We start from the raw sequence: 17,881 nt of genomic DNA on the forward strand, positions 1-17,881 counted from the left end.
GATACTGTCTGGAGTTGTAAGCTCAACAAATTGTCTAGTCTTAATCAAGCAATAATTGCTATTAGACACAGTAAGTGGTTTTAGTTGCATTAGCCATGGATTTCGGTCGTGTCACCCTACATAAGCTATGAGACTAGAACCTTGTATTTTTTTAAATACTAACAATATATAATAATAATTATACAATATATTAATAAGTTTTGTACGAGAACGTTATGAGCGTTACTTAAAGGGAGTGTAGGGTATACCTTTCTCTAAAATTTCTCTAGTGGACAATAATAGTATTACAGTGATTAAATCCTAATATAACACCCGGTATATAATTGATGTACACTTGATATTTTGCATCGGCCTGACTTGAGTTTAATTTTTAAAAGTTAAATATTATAGACCTTAAGTACAGCTAATATGTTTTTTCCTTAATGACACATTTTCAAATGGACATTTTAGAACACAGTTTTTATGATAATATTTAATATTAATTTGAATGATATTTTTCAAAAACAATTTTACTAACAGTTATCGCTTTATTGAACTAAAAGTTCAAAGTTATACGCAACCTCCGTTTTTAAACAAAACAATAAGAAAGAGCTGCCAAGCAAGTTCAAAATAAGATTACAAACTCTTTGAACATAAACATTAATTTGAAAAACGAACTGAATTTGTGAGTATTTACTTGGAAGATAAATTGGAAACCCTTATGGCATGCTCAGTGCATTATTGCGATGAGTTCATTGAAGTAGAGTTTAAGTCTACGAGTAAACCGTACCTATACTTAGTTTTTAATTGGTTGTAATAAATCCGACGCAGGTTATTATGTTTGATTTTATTAAAAATAATATTGCCAATGAATATATAAACTCGAAGTCTCGTTAAAATCATGTATATAAACTTAAAATAATAATAATAATATATTCTAATTGTACGCTTATAAATAGACGTGGATAACGGTATACATTAATGATAGATAGTGAAATAATAATATTATGATATAGGTACTCGTTTGTAATGGTATGTATATATATATGTATAACTTAAAAATTATAATTTAATGAGCGTACATTATTTTATAAAATACATTTATATATATATATTTTAACGTGTAATGATATAGTTAAACATTTTAAAATCTAGTCGAGGGAAGGGGGAAAACGATGATAAATATCTTTAAAAAAAAAAAATAATAATATCTCGACTCGTTTGTCGCGTTCAATACTTACAATTATACTTTTTGGAACAACTTAAATAGGTGAAATTTACAAAAAAAAAAATACACGAGCGCGTGCATTCGATACTAACATAATATAAGACATATTATATATATATATATATATTTATATTACAATATGATGTATAGAAACAAACGTACACGTGTTCAACGCGTTGACGGTATTGATATTTTCGTTTTATTCATTTAATTTTTTTATTCAATATTCTTATATCTAGTTTTTGATTTTAGTCGTTTTTCGCCGGTAGGCAACGTTGCGGCGGTCATTGCGATTTGGCCTGCAGCTGCTTGTTCGCCTTCTTGTACGCCTGTTGGTAGAAGTCGAAGAACAGCACGAAGAAAATGGTCGAGTGCACCAGCAGCAGGGCGGCCACCAGTTTGGGATAACCGCAGTCGAAAATCAGCACTTGGGCCGAATGGAAAAACACCAGCGTGAACTGCAACTGTGGGCAAAGGGAGAGGGGGGGGGGGTTTAGTACAGGACAAGAATGCAAAATATACGATCGACACACAGACGGTGTGATAGATGTATAATAAACTAGATTGCTAACTGGTGGAAAATATGCGTGTGTACGATTAAAAGTTAAGAGTAAGCTATTCACACTTCATGCAGCTACATCAATACATGGATAGGTCCTGCAAACTACTATCTCTAAACTACTATCTCTAATAATGCACATCCATAGTCCTCCTTCATACTCAACACTGTACAACACTTTGGCAATCTAGTTTATATATATATATATATCTGTGTATCGACAGCGGCTCTGATCCGACGCGCAACAGGTGGTCCGCGAGGCGCAACAAGTGGTCGCCCGGGGCCCGGCCGGTTCTGCTTACCAGTTGTATGGTGGTCAAATGCTTTTTCCACCAGAGGTACTTTTGGTATTGAGGGCCCATCGCGGACATCATGTAATAGAAATACATGATCACGTGCACCATGTTGTTCACCAAGTTGGAAAACGTGCCGTGGCCGCCTGAAAGCCAAAAATTGGTATTATTTTTTCGAGGAAAATAATTCATACAGTGTTAATTATCAGCCATAAAAACCGACACGGATTTCATTGGGAAACAGTATTACAATATTATCAAAAATTCTCAATTGTACCCTTTTGGTTCTCATCGCACTTTAAAACGTTCAAATTTGTATTTAAAAAAAAATAGGACATCCGAAAAAAGTCTGTTTTCAAACTGTTTGAACGTTTCTCGTGCACACTTGTGTGGACAATAATGGGATTATTATATTTTTTTCCTAACACTAGCGCGATGAATTTTTCGGTGACCAGACCAAGGTTGGGCGTCTCGATTTTTTCGTCGGTTATGCAACTCGCAGTGTAGTTCCAAATTATTGTCAATTAAACACTTAACAACATCACATCGCCACGTGACGGTTCTGAAAGCCGTGAATAGAATAATTCCGTTGGATCATTAGTGGACCTGCGTCAACGCCTTGGGGGCCGAATATTAAATCTTAGAACACAGCCCGGACTGTACTTTTCAATGCGTGGCATCGATCGAAGAATTGGGTCAAGTTATATAATTTTCTATTTTTAAAACCGCAAAATTTAAATTTTATAACATCACATAACATGGTCGGTACGACTTATTATTTATTACACACGGCCATGTATTTACCGGCTATGAATTTCACGCAAATCCACGTCTCGATGGGCGTGAGCGAATGGTGGTACAGGTGAAGCAAACTGATTTGGTTGTCCTTTTTTCTCATCACGAAGAATATCTGTAAGGCAGCGTAAAGTGGCCGTTAGTAACAACGACAATAATAATAATAATAATCGAAAACAGCACATACCGTATCAACAAATTCTGTAAGCTTCGATATGTAGTACCACCAACATAGATTGGCCATCTGAAAGCATTCAATTTGCACGTTAACGAATGTTTTTATAATAATTAACAACAAAAAATATTATAACTAAGTACGTGTACACAAAAGAGAGGGACTAACGTTTTACACAATATTATAAAACATAAAACACAACATCTGTTTAATTATATTCTAAAAAATGTATTTTCCTCACGGATATTCTTCGGGTTAAGTGACAATATTAACAGCGATAACTTAAAATAATAAAAATATTCACTGATAAGACATGGTTCTAGATTGATTCAATTACAATTTATACGTAGATCAATTGCACGTTATCAGTTAAACACAAAGAAAATTGTTTTTTTTTCACTGTGTGTGACAAGTTTTTTTTTGTTTACTAAGTGGTCTGGGACTTTTAAAAACAAATATCAAGGTGTTGGAGATTTTTTTGAGACCAAATTCGAATAAATTATTTTAGGTTTTGTTTAAAAACGGTCCAAACGCTTACCCTCAGAGCCGTGGGGTTGTGTGAGTAATCGACTGGTTGACATTTGTAACTGTAGTCCAGTAGCCAACCGCTCATCAAGTGCTGAAAAATGTACAAACAATATTAGCTTTAACAATATATATATATAATAGATAGGATGATTCATTAAGGACAAAACACCATTCAGCTATTCTTAAAGTACTAATTGCACAACTTTGTAGTTTTTCTTTTTGAAAACATTTTTGTTCATGTCGTTTTACGATGTTGTAGTAACAGTTAAACATTTTAAACAAAACAATAATTCGCTTAAAACGTTCAACCAGTTTTGTACAAATTACTTATAAACTTTAATAGCTTTACCGAAAACCGGTTGTCGACCGGTCGAAATTACCAGCAAACTGTTGTGGATTTGAAAAGATAACAATGCGAATTAACCAAAGTGTTTCCAACATGAAAAACTACAAAACTGCAGTTGTCTACTTATCCTACTATAATATTATCACTCTGTACAACAAAATAAATGTGCATCGTACAGGAAAATGAATGGCCTGTTCCAGTGGTCGGCTATATGTGACATAATAATTATTTTATTTTATTTTATTACTATTATTATTATAATTAGCGCGTTGTCTGCTGTTTTCAGCGAGTTTCGCAACGACAAAGCATGCACATTGTGGTTTGTCGGTGGCGGTGGTAGACAAACGAAACACCGTCTACAAGCGCACACACACAGCTTCACCCAAACAGGATAATATCATTATTTTTTATTTTCTATGTTTTTTACCGACCTACGTTGCACCACGACGTCTCAAAGGTTACAAAATTCCGCAGAACTCAACGTACCGTCAAAATTGCGCAAGTCCGCCATGCTTTACTGTTATTATTACTTTAGCAGAGCAGTAATAGTAGTAAACGGTTTTTGTACAATAGCTATAGGTGTTAATTAGTTGTAAGCCAAAAATACATACAGGGCGATTCTTTTAACGCCCCACGCTAGTTTGCCAAAAACAAAAAAAAAAAAACTACTAAATTAAATCACATTTAAAACGTTTGTCAGTTAGTAGTTGTTAACTTGGTGGTCGAAACATCAGCGTGCATTGCAGTAAGGCTGTTTATGATTTTTAGGTCATCATTCTGTTGTGGCACGAAATTAATAAGCAATTGAATCAGATGTATTAAGTCGATAACGGTCAAAGACACACGCGAGATGGTTTTCTTGGATTTTTCTGCAATGTCGTTAGGCCTACTACTACGACGATGGGGCAAGGCTGTGTGTAATTACTAATTACACTGGCTGACGGAGGATAACCGACTGATGGCCGTGCAAGGACAATATAATATTGTGATCTTTAACTCCACTAGTCCTTAAGTGTACTCACGAAGAGTACTTGTCCGACAGCCAAGATGTGCGCAGTATATAATGTTATTGCAATGTTTTAAAGTGGGGAAGGTTTTTTAAACAGAAAATATATGGTGAAATGTAAAAAAAAGTATAATTTGTACTGATTTTGTTGATTTTTAGATGGACATCCATACTAGACAATGGTAAAACATAATGTAATGCAACTCATAGTTTTGAGACATTAATCATGAAAGATCAAGCCTGGAACCCTGAGAGTTTTTTGGGGTTCTCAAAACTCGAATAATTAATTGAATTTAAAAACTACTGAAAACACTCGTCCAAAAGGCACAGCTGTTCGAGTTGGGATTTTCTGAATTTCCTAGCAGAGTTTTACCTACCGGTTTTAGCGCTAAATCTAGTTTGTAAGTATAGGTAAGTGCCGCGTCCTCTGTGGACGATTGGGACTAATGTTACAATATTTTTTAATAACTCGTTTACCCCGAGGGTAAAAAAAAAAAAAACTAGTGAACGTTTTGACGGGGTTCGATGAGGTCGAACTGCATACGGTAAAGCCGTCATAACCGAGACGTACCTATAATACTAATAATACTAATGATATAATGTAATTAGTTATCCGTGGAGGAACCTGTTATGCCGTTACAACGCACCTACTGACGGAATGCGAGTATGCAAATGTGGAAAAAAATTTTTTTTTTAATTTGGAGGATTCAACCCGGTGTGTGTGATTCGGCGACCTCGTGTTTTTTCGTGTGCGATCGCCCGTCGTCGTGACCTTAAGGATGTCGAGGCTGCGCACACGTGCCCAAGGTAATATATATTTACAGTAAATTTGTAAAAAACGAAAAAAAAAATGCTAAATTTGTAATCGATTAAACTTAACATCATTCCACCGGGGACGGATTTAGGTGCGGGCTAGCTAACTAGGCTATATAGTTCAGGGTGTTGCCAAACGAAAATAATTTGAAATTCGATAAAACATAAATGTAGAAAATATTTTAATATTTTTTCCGCAATTTATCAATGTAAATAATGTATGTGAAATTTAACAACAACAATAAACGTATTATGGCGGCTTTTACTTGTTTCCCCCTTGCAAATAAATCCTTATTTAAAGGGAAGGGAGTGGCCGTTGGCTGATAGCCGGAGGGCGCTGCAACTCTTAATCCGTCTCTGCACATTCTATAGCTTTTAGTTCAAACACAATTACTTGTACCTAGCAATAATAATATTATTGTATAAATATACATTTTTTTCGCGTTGTCCAACCTAGGGCGTGTTTGTACAGCCAAAACCATTGCTCGGTTAAGTTTATCCCATTCAATCAACAGCTGTTTTAGTTTTTTAAGCAACGACTTTGTCTCTGCGGATCCCTGGGTATATATTTTAGTTGTTAATTAAAAAAACAAGGATCGTTTGAACGCGAAACACGTGGTGCTCAGCCAGCCAGCCAACCAACCAGCCAGCCAGCCGAGGCGATCATGACCCCGATGCGGTGTGACCCGGTGTGCCGAGTGAAAGTAGGTGTGTGTGTGAAGAGCGAAAACAGCAGCAGCAGCAGCAGCAGCAGCAGCGGAGACAGGAGGAGTATACCAGTATATAGTATATGGAATGGATAGAATAAAAAAATATTATATATAAAAAATATACACATATATATAAAAAAAAAAAACAAGGAACGCTGACCGGGGCTGGGTCGTTGCATCACCCGGTTGGCACGGGCGGGCGGGCGACCGGAGAGGGCCGTTCGTTGCCCGGTCGTTCGGTTACATCATAAAATAATAATATTATTAATCTCTCGGCACACGTTCTTCTGGTTGTCCGTGTGTGTGTGTGTGTGTGTGTGTGTGTAGATAGCATTCCGAATGGATAAAAAAAAAACAAGCTAAAAAAACTGCCCCACTGCCGTTTTTTTATGTAACGACACGGTACGACCGACCGACCAACGCTTTTCGACTTCAATGTCGGCTCGCGGTCGGAAAACGTCCGACTTTTTTGCTTTGCTTTACATAATTGGGTCAAGGTCAGAAGCGACCTCAAATCCCGTAGACCTGAAACGATCGAACGGGGTCGTCCGGGTTAGGCGTGTAAGCTGCTGTTTTATAAGAAGAAGAAGAGAAGAAGAAGAAGAAGAGGTCCTTCCGCGTGCGATTTGCGCAAGAAAAACACTATAACACTGTTTGGTTATGCGGATGACACGAGTCGCTCTCTTTTATTATCTTCTGGGACGTTTCAACAAGTTTTTTTGCGGAATAGGTGTACCCACTTGATGGGTTGCGTAACGCGTTATTTCTACGTCCTTAGGGAAATGTATGTATAGGTATATTATATTATTATTTATCGGCGAAATTTAATTGCCGCGGAGAAGACTCGATGACCCACTGCCCACCAGAACGAGACTATTACTTACACATTGTCAGCCACTATAATATTATGAGAAGGAAAAAAAAAAAAACTTGTTTTTATGTGTTGCAACGGTGCGCGACAATTATTATTATTAATATGCGATTCCGCTGGAAATCGTGTACTTGAATATATTTATTATTATTATGCGTCGTACTTGGACGCGACGGTAAAGGATAAACGTTTTTCCTATTTTTTCAACGGGTTTGCACAAAGTTAAAATTTTAATCATAGTTTACCTCCCACAGCATGCCCAGACTGAAGACGACTTGACCCGCGTTGTACAACACCAGCACGTTGTTGAGTTTAAAGGGTTTTCGGTTGGCCATCACTTTGGGTCCCAGGTAAGTGACGATGTACAAGTATGTGATGACCATGAGCAGCGTGGGAAACGGACTGTCCATCAGCGGCCAGTCGTTCACTCGAGGATCTGCGAATGAAATATTGGGTTTTCCATGTCAAATTTATGATAATTAATCGAGGAACAGCACGAGTGCCAAGTGAAGTCGGATATGGCAGGATTGTTTCTGGAGGAGACAGTGTTGTTTAGACGGCCGATAAGGTAGTTTGGGCACGATAACAGCAGAACTGAAGATGTTCTAATGTTTCCAATAAGAAAACCAAATAAAATATGATATAGGTACTTACCGCTGATGGAGTCTACGAGGTTGACGTATCGGTCGATGGCCATGTTCACTAGACCCGACGCCATGTTTCATTCGTCTTCTGCAAAAACAAACAAATGTCGTTAGCATACAACAACAAACAACAAAATAAACATGTTAAATATATATATCAGGTGTATCGTGGGACGGACGAGACTTCCTGAGAAACTCCCAAGGTTTTAACCCGGACAGACTTAAGGTCTGGGTCGCAACATCTGCGGTGAGAAATTCTCAATATTGTTATCAATTAACATTGACAGACCAAACATAGTAATGTTTTGCCGGGATCGTCGTCACAGACACCTTGTATTTTAATGTTCACCTCATTATTAACAATTTAATATTAAGTCATAATAATAGTATAATATTTTAACCGTTTACCACGCTGACACTCGTATCCGTGTGTTTTTTTTTTATACATTGTTATTTTCTTAAGGTCGCGCTCATCTAAAACATGTAATCCATTAAGCCCCCACATAATGTAGTGCGATAACAATAATGTAATGTGTTATTAATAACCGTCGATAACAATATTATTGTAGGAAATCAAGTCCCACTGCTTATAATAAACGATTTCGATGGGATTAAATCGATTAATTATTTCAGCTATTTTGCCTTGTCATTGGCCAACTCACAACAACACGAATCATATCCGAGTAGGTACATTACACTACCGCGGATTTCCTAGTCTTGAACGCTGTGGGACTATTATTGTGAGGGCGTAAGCCCATTTGGGCAATTTGCACTTGCTAAGTTGTGAAATTAATACTCCTGTAATACTGCAAGTACTCGGGTCAGTTTTTTTGTTCAATAACTATTATGATACCTTTCACATTGCGTTCGAAATGTTTCCTCAAACCCCAAACGAGAATAATAATGTAGCCTAATGACAGTCACAATAATAAAACACATATTAGTGCATGCCAAACGTGTAACCTGGTAAACTAGTTTTCAAAATGCCACTGAATATTTTCGTTAATGTGCAGTAGGTTTATTATGAAAGTATAGTGTTAAAAAAAAAAAAAATTACACTCGATACGTCATAAGGTCGTTGAATATTATAATATTATCGTGGCGGCCGTGTAGCCTTTATACCGCGTTGTAGTTTATTTTAATAGCAAAAGTGATTAATCCAAGGATTTTTAATTTTTTGCACTATTCCCGCTGATAACGGGTTCCGACGGTTAGGTTTGGTTAGGTTTGGTTGGGTTTAGTTGGGTTTGGTTAGGTTTAGTTAGGTTAGGTTAGATTTGATTAGGTTTGGTTAGGTTAGGTTAGATTTGATTAGGTTTGGTTAGGTTAGGTAAAGTTTAAAATATTTATTTGAAAATAAATATAAAAACGCTAAGATTGTTTTTTTCCAAACAGTACATTATGCAGTTTCCACGGAGATAAGGTTAGGTCGGGTTATGTGGTTGTCGGGCACGCCAGAGTCTTAACGTTAAGTGATTAGTGTGTACTTTTATGTGTCTCGGGTACGACGACAAGAATAATTGCCCGGCCGAGACGTCACGCCAAGAGATAATTATTATTGCCGAAAAATCCCAACTCGCCGGTTGATGTTGTTGTTCACCGTTGCGGTAAAGGCCGTTTGCCGGATGCCACGAAGACACCGGGAAGGCCGCGAAGACGTTACCCGATGAGATAATAATGTCTGATAACAGTTAACACACACGGGCAGCTTCCAAGCCGAAAGGTCGTCAAGGGAGACGGCATTGGCGGAATTCGAGATGCTAAAATGTTAAAACTTAATTATCTTGTTAGGTGTTGTTTTCAAAATTCAACAATTTTTGCTTAACCTCGCCCCCTCCAGACTTTCCTCCGACGGGAGACGTTCAAAGTACATATATTGACAGTAGATAATAAAAAAATATTCATGATTCAGTTGTGTCTTGAGAGAGCTGTGGAGGTGAACCACAGAACAGATAAAAGCAGAAGGGTCACTTTCAATGTAAACAAAAAAGTGACGGCCATAACTAAAAATATTAATGTATAGATATAGTACATTGCAGTGGTGTACTTAGAATGGTTCTAGTGGTGTTGTTAGTAATTCGAAGACGGCCGCCGCTTTGAACTTGGAATGTTAATATTGTTTTTTATGTTTTCCTACACAACGCGAAGGGTGTTTTTTTTTATAAATACAAGTTTAGCGGTCTAACTCGTTTTTGCCAACAATTTATTGACATTGACCCTTTTTTTTTTTTAGTCAATAATTATTGTAGTATGGAAATTTTAACCGACCAAACTTCATAAGTTGCTTCTAGCCCCGTTTGCACTGTGTGTTAAAACTGCGATTTGGACTATGAAGCTATAGATAATATTTTATATTCAGGTGTATGTACTTAGTGGATGTGCGATGCGCAGTTAATTTCCTAATATGTCAATATAGGTTACAAGAGGCGTCCCGTCGACAAACTCGCGGCGGTTTGAAATAGTGTACAATGTGTTTTTTTTACACATATAATATATATTTTTTAATATCACACACACACACACATAACATAGGCTTAATGATTATTATGTAGCAGGCGGCCATGTAGGTCAGGGTATCGATTTTTTTTTTATTTATACATATTGCTGCATCGACTACGACGGTGGTCAATTAGTTAGATACCAAACACAGCCAAATCATACCTAAGGATAATGAGTGGTTTTTTTTTGTAAATCTTTTTTTTACTTAAGGTTTAAATCCCCAAGCCGACATACCGGGGGACCCAATCGTATACATGTTAATTGACATTCCCAAAAACAAATTAAAACACCAAACCGTCTTTTAATGACACCGCACTACATTGTGTGGAACCTAAAATATTTACTTATTAGTTTTTCGAATTTAGTCTCAGTTTACCCCATTAGCGCGCCTAGTGTTATCATTTTCAAAATGTGTATACCGTTTAAAACTGTGATAAAAGTTAGGTCTGAACTGATTCTGGAATTGTCCTGGAGTTGGCGGTCAAGTTTTAATAAGAAATTCTGATAACGATGTTCATAGGTTCTGATTTAAAAAGCAAATAGAGAATATCTGAAACTAGATTCGTATTAAGCAAGAAAAAAAATCTTTAAAAATATAATTATTTTGGGTTTTATTCCAAAAAAAAAAAAATGGTAAAATATTGTTGTACAGTTATAATATTAGACATAGGCCAACAGATTGGTAATTATTTAAATTTTTAGGTTAGGTCTGTATTAGATTTCTTTGGAAAAATAAATGAAAATAAAATGCATGATTTCTTAGATCAGTGAAAACATCGAGAGATGAGAACCAGAGTTTTTTTCTTATGGCAACTTTGGCCATTAGCTGTGAGACATAGACTAACCCAACACTCTTGATTCTCATAACTAATGGTATTTTTTACAACTCATTGTGTAGTAAAATAACATTACACTGTTTATAGGTTGGAACGTGGGTGACTTGTAACAATATAATAATTATTGTTGTTAAGTAATCGAAAATTTGTTTGTGGGTTATTTTTTGGCGACAGAGGAACCTAACCCAACGATTGGCCAATATATGGGCTAGTGGCCGGTTTTGGTTTCTTTGTGTTAAGCATAATAATTTGTGGTATACTGCAATGATTTATCACGGGCAACGTCGAGATTGATCGACGATTGTACCGTCTCATCGACAGGGCAATCAATAACGTCTCCATGCGATTGTGAAACACACACAATATTCCCAGTTCTCGCAATGACCTTGCCAAATGTTAAGGAAAAACCATCATACTCGCCAAGAGAGCTAAGATGTACGTCTACATGACTTAACGCGATAATAACGTTACCGGAGACTTTAACACTCGAGAGTAATGGCCAATATACACATTGCTGTGCATACTTGCCGCATGTTTACAGCGGGAAAACCCGTCCAAAATACCTAACCTCCGGTATAGCACTACCGTAAAACCTGAAAACTTAAAGTTAGCGCTAAATACCTACGTTTCAAATTTTTCTGGGAGAAAAATTTAAACGTAGCGCTAATCTTAAGTCCCACCCTTCCCTCTGGTCTTTGCCAACGCCAACCCTCTGAACGGCAAATTCTGGTTTTAGCACAACGTACACAAAGGGTAGACGATGGCTATCATCCCCACGAGTCTTCTTCTTCTTCTTCGCCTTTTTACATCTTTGCCCGCCGTCATCTTGACCGGATTCGCCGTGTCCGTGTCAAGGCCAAGTCCCTGTTCGGTTTACCGAATTCCTCAAACCGAGACTACCTTTCACTCGTGTCTCGCACAGCACAGGAAGACGGATCTAAGAAACGTGTTGGCCAAACTTGCCGTGACTCGAGTGTTACTTCACCGGTTGCAATTCCGTTGCACACATCATACATACATACATACATACGCACACTATTTTCACTATTTTCCATTGACCCAACCGTTGCCGATGTACACGCACGTTATTATTTACATTGCAAACAATGCAATTGCATTTGTCCTGTCGGGTCGAATGCCAAGACGGTGACGTCTCACGCGACCCAAACTAGTTTGCCGCCATAATAGCACCGATTGGCCTAGTAGGGCGATTTCCATTGGGATTATGTAATTGAAATGTTTTATTTTTTCTAAAGGCGAATTCGACAAGTTCTGTCGGCGCTAAACGCCCGGATGACTTTCCCTTTCTTTTACAATTTTTTTTTCTCCAAATTCCAACGAACGAGTCGTGTGTTGTAAGTAATATAATATAATATATTTCGATCCGAATTAGTTACACAGAGTTACCCGGGTACCCGGGTCCGGGCGATATGAATGTTTCAAAAAAAAAAAAAACATTACATTGTATTTTATTTGAAAATATCTGGCCGACATTGTGTTTCGGCCGATAAGGCGAATCGCCTATCCCGTGAAGGAAACGGCTAAAATCGAGATCGGTTCGATAGATGGAAGTAAAAAACAGGTTTCTGAGTCGGTTGAACTCTGTTTGGCCGGTAACGGCTGCGGCGGTGATTGTGTAATAACTAACTAATAGTAAGTAGGTAGGTAGGTACGCGATATTATAATGTTATGTTATGTGTAATACACATTGACACGGTTATTTGCCGGACTCGCGTTCCAAGTGAAATACTTACAAGAATAACATACAATATACAATACCTAACCGTCTATTTGTCCGTATATCAATGAATGTGTTTACCTGTGATTGCTTGGCGACTGCTGCTGTTGTTTGTTTGTCGACACGGGCAAAGTCCGAGTGCTGTTGTTGTTGGGCGCGTGCCGGACCGTCAACCGGTGGGCAAAACTATATTATAATATTATGTACAATAATATTTATATATATATATAAGAAGATAGTAAAAAAAATAAGGGGCCCCGTTTCGAGAACGTTCAAGTGAACCACTTGAAGTCGGCACTAATCGTAAACGCGGTCGGCGGTAAACATGAGGGCCGCATAATAATATTTTTATTTATAAAACACTGCGTTTTCGCGGCCGCCGGTAAACTTATCCGAGGTGTGTGTGTGTGTGTGTTGTTTAAAATTAAAAAAAAAACAAAAAATGTTTATTTACATAGGCGAATAGGACTTTTTCGGACGATCCGGCGAGAGAGGAGATACGGCGGCGGCGACGAGCCTGCTGGCGGTGTGTTCAGACTGGTTGCGGGTACCAGTCGCGGACACTCGACGACAGAGAAAATGAAAGTGAAATAAAGTGTGTATATTATATTATCATATTATATATTATAAAATAAACGCATGCACGCGGTTATTGCAACACACAGAAGGCATGTGTCTGGCCGTTCGCCGGTTATATACTCTCGCGTAATCCGCACAAACCGCCCCACCAAATCCGTCGAGTAGAAAAAAAAAAACCCAAAGACAAACGGGCTGCTGCTGCTGCTCCGGTGTAGGTATAATTATTTATATTTTTGAGGGTCACAATACGGCCGGGATGAGCACCCCCCACCCCTTACCTTCTCTTGCCCCCCCTCACCCCCCCCCCCCCCTCTCCTATACCGAACGTTTCACATAACGTCTCGTGTGACCTTTAAGACACACGCCGTCATCGCGCATGACTTCCTTACCGTCGTCGGTGTCACAGGTCTTGTCGCGGCGGTCAGGTGGATGTGGTAAGATTGAAAGAATTAAAAAAAAAAAAAATTAACTTAACAACAACACTACACTTCGGATGGGCTACTTTTTGCAAAAATTGTCTCACATGGGAGCAAATCCACTTGATTGAGATAACATCACGAGAAAAAACCTCACATTCGGTCTAACAAATCTAATACAAATTATGCTTTTTTTTTTATCCAAACAAATTTAAATGTATATTTTATCATTATTTAGGTATAATAAGCGTTGAACAACGCAAATATAAATATTATTTATATGTTATTCATAACACAAGCTAATGACTGCTAATGATGTTCCAGCTTGGGTATTACTTTAAAATATTTGCTACTTGAATCACTTAAAATACATAATGTTCACTATATTTATTTACTGTATAAACTTTTACATAATACATAACAGTAGTCAATACTGACACTTACGGTTGAGCAACTTTCCAAACACATTTTTATTACATTTTGTAAATATTTCAACTTGCAAATCTGTAGTCAAACTTTTTTTTTTAACGCTAGGCTAAAGGGTGAACTTATGGACTATAGGACGGGCGCTATACGGATAGAAATTCAGAAGACCGACCACACACCTGTTGCCATTGAAATACAAACCACTTGTAGCAGGCTTGTGCGGTTAAGGTGCAGTAAAACACACTAATAATTATTATTGACCAGTAGGAAAGCAAAAAAAAGTGCAGTTCACTCGATGCACTAGAGACATAAGTAGGGACATAAGTAATCTGGTAAATCTTTATTCGGGCTACTCACATTCAACAGGTTTCTTATGTGCACATAATATACAGAGTGATCATTTTAACGCAAGCCAATTTTGTAGTTTTTATTTTTTTTTTTTGTCCGTGACACTTGAGTTTATAATATTTTACAATTTTAGACAATTTTCAAGTTTCAAATTTCAAATTTTTCTCAGAGTTCTATTGACTTTTAACACTTAAATGGTAACTTTGAATGTTCAATTAACTTTTAACAGAACGAGACACAAGTCCGTATTATTTTAAGGGTAAAATTTGTTAAGGCTATTTTTTTAACTCTTCTATTTCAGGTTAGGTTCTGAATAGAAAGTACTTTGTTGAGTATAAGTACACATCGGAGACCAGATATTGTTATGTATCTAAAACCAATTATGACGATACTCGCTTTATGACATGATATTTTATCAAGTTGCGTTGACGAAATGTCTTTTTAGCACTGTGTCAAATATTTTCGGTTTAATTTTAAAATTTATTTTTTTTCTTCTTATAACGAACAACCTTTCAAGGCTGTAAATTCATATGTTACTAGCTGGGGAAATAAAACCGCAGAGTCTCGTTTATCCGGTTATAACGGAATTGACAAAAAGTAATGGTCGATACAATTTTTTTTTTTTTTTAATCTATATTTGTACACTATAATATGTTATTGGTGTAAAATTATGATAACATATATTAACTGTAGACCGATTTTCAACCCTGGTAAAAAAAAAATCAACAGAAACTCAACTACATTTTTGGACTTATGGATATTTTGAGAAATGTAATGTACTAACGTTTTAGGTAATTGTGCAGTGAATTATAATAGTTAAGTATAATGTCTGAAAGGCGTTGAAGTGAAAGAGATTTGAGTGAGAAATTGTGATTTGGAAATGTGTAATATATTTTCTTTGCCCTTGAAAACCGCCTAAGCATTTCACTGGGGACGAAAAACAGCGTATTCGCTCATTTTCTACAATAATTATAGCATAAAGTTGGCCGTGAACCCGTTAAGTGTTTTCCTCCAAAGAAATTGAGCGATTCAAACCTTAAGCGCATTTTTTTGGCATTATTCCAAGGCGGGCATTTACAATAATATACTTAACCGCTGTGCCTAGGAGTGAATTACAATTGAGATTTCTGGTATAATAAACCGAGTAGCTCGTAATTCCTTCAAGGCCGCCGTTATAGCCCTAATGGTATTTATCTTGCGAGACATCTTCGTTTTTGTTGGTCAAATACAAATACAATAATACATTTAAACGTTTTGCTTAAACTTCCTGAACGTTAATTTCCAATAGGAATCGTACGACCAACAGTAATATAGTTTGAAAATTGTTTTTATTTTTTAATAATATCACCACTGAAGTTTCCATATTTCAATGGTAACCACAAATCGGTTATTTCCGTTTCTGCAAAATAAATATGTAAACAAATAACAAACTCTACCATATAATGTCGGTACGTTGACTCTTCTATTGCCACAGGAAAACAATAGAGTACATGGTAATTAATTGTAACGTTTAATTAAATAAGAAAACATAGGATATCCGACGCAAAACAACCTTGTTGTTGCCCTATTATCTTATGTTAATAATATAGAATTATAAAATTAAAATCGAAAAAGCATAATTTAGCGTCTAGCCGTTTTCAACGTTATCAATTATGAATGCAAAAATGAAAATTCTAAAATATTCTGTTAAGGAAAACTATCCCCAAAACTAGTTGTACTAATTTAAAATACACAACTTGAATGTTTTCACAATGCACACTTACTGCTAGTCGACTTGGTAAGTCTCACGTGGAAGCAAATCCACCTAATTGATAACATACAGAAAAAACCTCATATTTTATCTACCAAATATAATATAATTATGTTTTTGATTTTTCAAACAAATTTAAATGTACATTTTATCATTATTTGGGTATAATAAGTTCAACAGCACAAATATAAATATAATTTATACGTTATTATTGACACAAGGTAATGACTTCAAATGATATTCCAGCTAGGGTATTACTTTAAAAAGTACACTCAAATATTTGCCACTTCATTTTACTATATTTATTTATTTAAACTTTTACATAATATATAACAGTAGTCAGTACTGACACCTAATGTTAAACAACTTTCCAAACATTATTATTACATTTTGTAAATATTTCAACTTGCAATTCTGTAGTCAAACTTATTTTTAATACTTAAAAAAAAGTCGACCCGACAGTCAACAGGTTAGGTTGGTTAGGTTAGGTTAGGTTAGGTCTCTGAAAAATAATATCATTTTACAGTTGAAACGGTATTTCCTATTGGTTAAAATAAAGCGAAAGACAATTATTTACACATTTTTGCCTTTACAATGATGTTTATCGATATCAAAAGCTTACAATTACCTATTCATAATACTAAAAAAGGAATAAAAAAAAACACAAACAGAAGTAACACAAGTCAATTAAAAAGCAAAAATAAATGTTTTGTACTACAATTTTATACTTGTTTGTTGTTCCGTTTAATGTAATTAAGAAATTCTGATATTTTATGTAGTTTTTAAGTCGGTGCCAAGTAAACCAAAAAAATATATACAATAACAAATATTGAAGTACACTGCATTTTGTTGTGAGCTCATTTCCTATTCTGCAACAAAAATAAACGCACGTAGCAAGGTATATAATCATTTTTAACCGACTTCAAAATTAAAAAAACAACTGTTAATAATTACATAATAAACGTAAAGTTCTTAAGTACATTAAACGGAACGACAAATAATTATTAAACATTTATTTTACTAATGTACAACGGGGACTCTAATGTGAGTTTTCCTCAAGTTCATGTCTTATTTGTTATTCCATCATCTTATTTACTTGTTGTACATTAGTTTTGTAGAGATTGTAATTTTTTCCGAATAAAAGCTATAATCGAGGCTATCAACTTTTTTTCAAAATGCGAATAATAGCATGGTTGGATTAAAAAAGTGTATTATTTTCGGTGGCCGAGATAAATAACTCCATAGTTGAATTTTTCACCACCAGATTGCGCTAAGAAAATTGGCAATTGTACTTACACACATTGTTTCAAATAACTTTCACTGCCTGTCCTGAACAATTTCG

The 17,881-nt window shown here is 36.1% G+C and overlaps 1 protein-coding gene across 1 annotated transcript; it reads right to left on the bottom strand.

The window, feature by feature from the left end:
* Window positions 1-923: 923 nt before the first annotated feature.
* On the bottom strand, window positions 924-13,694 carry LOC126842573 (elongation of very long chain fatty acids protein AAEL008004-like). Its single transcript, XM_050579612.1, has 8 exons — window positions 13,102-13,694; window positions 7,958-8,035; window positions 7,549-7,739; window positions 3,568-3,648; window positions 3,042-3,098; window positions 2,864-2,969; window positions 2,069-2,205; window positions 924-1,671 (listed from the first exon to the last, which is right to left on the bottom strand). Exons 2-8 carry the CDS (start codon window positions 8,019-8,021, stop codon window positions 1,492-1,494), a joined length of 816 nt encoding a protein of 271 aa, XP_050435569.1. The 5' UTR covers window positions 8,022-8,035; window positions 13,102-13,694; the 3' UTR covers window positions 924-1,491.
* Window positions 13,695-17,881: the final 4,187 nt, after the last annotated feature.

Source organism: Adelges cooleyi, unplaced genomic scaffold (assembly GCF_023614345.1).
Source record: "Adelges cooleyi isolate 19-005CV unplaced genomic scaffold, UGA_ACOO_1.1 ACOO_flye_CR_arks_rails_tigmint_CR_PRNA_55, whole genome shotgun sequence".
NCBI classification, from domain to species: domain Eukaryota; kingdom Metazoa; phylum Arthropoda; class Insecta; order Hemiptera; family Adelgidae; genus Adelges; species Adelges cooleyi.

Excerpts from the sequence above, each read along its gene's own strand:
- LOC126842573 (XM_050579612.1), bottom strand. The coding sequence starts at position 8,021 with ATGGCGTCGGGTCTAGTGAACATGGCCATCGACCGATACGTCAACCTC. Across the intron at positions 2,970-3,041 it reads TTACAGAATTTGTTGATACG|ATATTCTTCGTGATGAGAAA; the intron begins GTATGTGCTGTT and ends GCTGCCTTACAG. Across the intron at positions 1,672-2,068 it reads ATTTGACCACCATACAACTG|TTGCAGTTCACGCTGGTGTT; the intron begins GTAAGCAGAACC and ends CTTTGCCCACAG.